The sequence below is a fragment of the Juglans regia genome, unplaced genomic scaffold, assembly GCF_001411555.2.
Source record: "Juglans regia cultivar Chandler unplaced genomic scaffold, Walnut 2.0 Scaffold_60, whole genome shotgun sequence".
Classification (NCBI taxonomy): domain Eukaryota; kingdom Viridiplantae; phylum Streptophyta; class Magnoliopsida; order Fagales; family Juglandaceae; genus Juglans; species Juglans regia.
This window is the reverse complement of record NW_023360866.1, coordinates 10770-13221: the sequence shown is the minus strand read 5'-3', so window position 1 is coordinate 13221 and position 2452 is coordinate 10770. Positions and strand designations below refer to the sequence as shown.

The following is a 2452-nucleotide window of genomic DNA, read 5'->3' as shown; positions in this document are numbered from 1 at the left end:
CCAATAAATAACGAAATAAACGCTCAAACTATCACATCACTACAACCACGCTTCCGCTGCTCACTCTAACAACCGATAGTGCTAAAAACATTGAATCTCAATCATATACATCAGAAAAAAACTAACCTCCACATTTAACTAGTCCGTGCTGTTATTTTTTTTTTTTAAAGGTCACAACTAACTATAGAGGACCCCCAACATGAACATAGTAAAATCAAAAGTTCCAAGTTTAAGTCCAAAATAACCTCGATTCACAAATTTCAAATCCATAGAAAATCTACTCTCAACCAAACTTTAATATTCTAAGCTATCCTATTAGAACAGTTCCATACAAGCAAAGCTAATCTCGACTCAATTAAAAAGATTTCAAGGAGAAATAGAGTGAGGTACCTGTGATCTCATTGTTGTAGTTCTTAGCATCTTCAAATGTCAGTGCAAACACTCGGGCGGTCCCATTCTACGTTGATTATTACCCTGATTCGCTTGTTGGGAACTAGGATGTGGGTTAGGCTTCTTGTTGTCTGTTAGCAGTAAAGGGCATTCCCTGATAAGATGTCCGGTCTTACTGCATCGAAAACATGCCCCCATTAACCTTCTGCACTCTCTAGTATGTGCACGATTACAAAACTTACAGAGGCTGTTCAATTGATTTACTTGCATTTGCTTTTGCCCCGAGTTGCTCCCATCACTTCTCTTTTTCCACGGCCCTTGATCCATCACAGATTGAGCCCCTCTAGCGCAGTCCTCTTCCTTTGTTCCAGTAGTGTTGCGCTTCTTTGAAGGCACCGCTCAAATACCGTGGCCTTATTCACCAATTCTAAGAAGTTCCAGATTTGAAAGCCCACAATTCTTTCATAAATCTTTTCATTCAGCCCCTGTTCAAACTTACGAGCCTTCTTCTCCTCATCAGGGATCAAATATGCAGCACAGCGTGATAACTCGATAAATCTAGCTACGCACTGATGTACTGTCATAGCTCCTTGTACCAAATTAGCAAACTCCATAGCCTTGTCATCTCGGACTGAGGTTGGGAAAAAGTGTTCCAGAAATATTTGCTTGAAGTGCAACCAACGGACTATTTCCGTCCCTTCCGCTTCTCTGATGGTTCTTTCAAAAATCCACCATCGTTTTGCTTCTCCCGTTAGTTTGAAAGCAGAAAATAGAACCTTATGTTCGTCCATGCAATTTGTAACGCGAAGTATCTCCTTAATATCTTGGATCCAGTCTTCCGCTAAGGTTGCGTCTCCCTGACCATCGAAGGTGGGAGGATGCATTCGATTAAACTGTTCTATGGTGCATCCCCATTCATCATTTGTCGCATTCATACCCGATACACTTCTTTCCTGACGACGAGGTGGCATCCTGACAACTTGGATTATTAAAATAAAATATTACAAGAATAAAGGGTTTGTACAAAATGAGCAAATGGTGATAGTAGTAAAACAAACATAAGTGCATATAAAAAATTGTACAAGCAATAGTAGTAACTCTATATAACTCCAGACTCTAAACCTTCCATCCTATCAAAAGCCTTATATGCAGTCTACAAAACTGAACCGAACCTCAATCAACATGAACATCTCAGAATATCTATAAAAATTCCTACCCTGCAAATTCCATAAAATATCTTGTCTAACACCTGAGACTTCTAATACCCTAAATACCCATAAAAATCACCTCCTATAGCCCACAAATGTCTACACCACAACTCTGAAAATTATTTCCTCAACGTCACGATCCAGCGCCTACAGGAATTCTAAAACCTTAACTCTCATCAATCACCTCATTGTAGTATGCATAATCTCTAACCTGAAATATTCCCAAGATCATCTCGTAGTCCTCAAATTTCTATACCTCAAGTATGAAATTACTTCCTAAACCCACAGATATCTAAAATCTCAAATTTCAACCAACTCCTTATTATAGTATGCAGAATCTCAAACCTGGCTCTAATACCAACTGTAACACCCCGATCCTAGAGATCCGGAGAGTTAGCTCTTAATACTTAATATCAACTTCAATAACACAATTATGAAATCCAGAAACTTTCAAAAAAATATCAATTCATTTACTTAACCCAAAAATCTTTGTTCCTTCATAAGGACAATAAAGAAATTATCAATAACATAAATTAAAAACTCTCCAAAAAAACTCAAAAATATCATTAATTCATCAAATCAAAATAACCGAAAATAACTCAATTTACTACTACGACTCTCAAATAAGCGTTTGTACCCTCATGCACTTATTCCACTATGATCATCACACCTTGCTAAAATTTCCTACTCTTGTTCTCCAGCTGGACCATCAAAATTATCTGAAAAATATTTGGAGATAAGGGGTGAGTTATCAACAACTCAGTAAGCAGATAACATATACTAGTATGTAAACATGAGCATTTACAGAGTTCAGAATGCAGAACAAAAATATTTTCTTTCAGACTACAGTATCT

At 37.4% G+C, this 2452-nt stretch overlaps 1 protein-coding gene across 1 annotated transcript; it reads right to left on the bottom strand.

Annotated features, from left to right (window-relative positions):
* Nucleotides 1–716: 716 nt before the first annotated feature.
* Nucleotides 717–1325, bottom strand: LOC118345971. Its single transcript, XM_035687047.1, has one exon. The coding sequence runs from the start codon at nucleotides 1323–1325 to the stop codon at nucleotides 717–719; it is 609 nt and encodes a 202-aa protein (XP_035542940.1).
* Nucleotides 1326–2452: the final 1127 nt, after the last annotated feature.

Excerpts from the sequence above, each read along its gene's own strand:
- LOC118345971 (XM_035687047.1), bottom strand. The coding sequence starts at position 1,325 with ATGAATGCGACAAATGATGAATGGGGATGCACCATAGAACAGTTTAAT.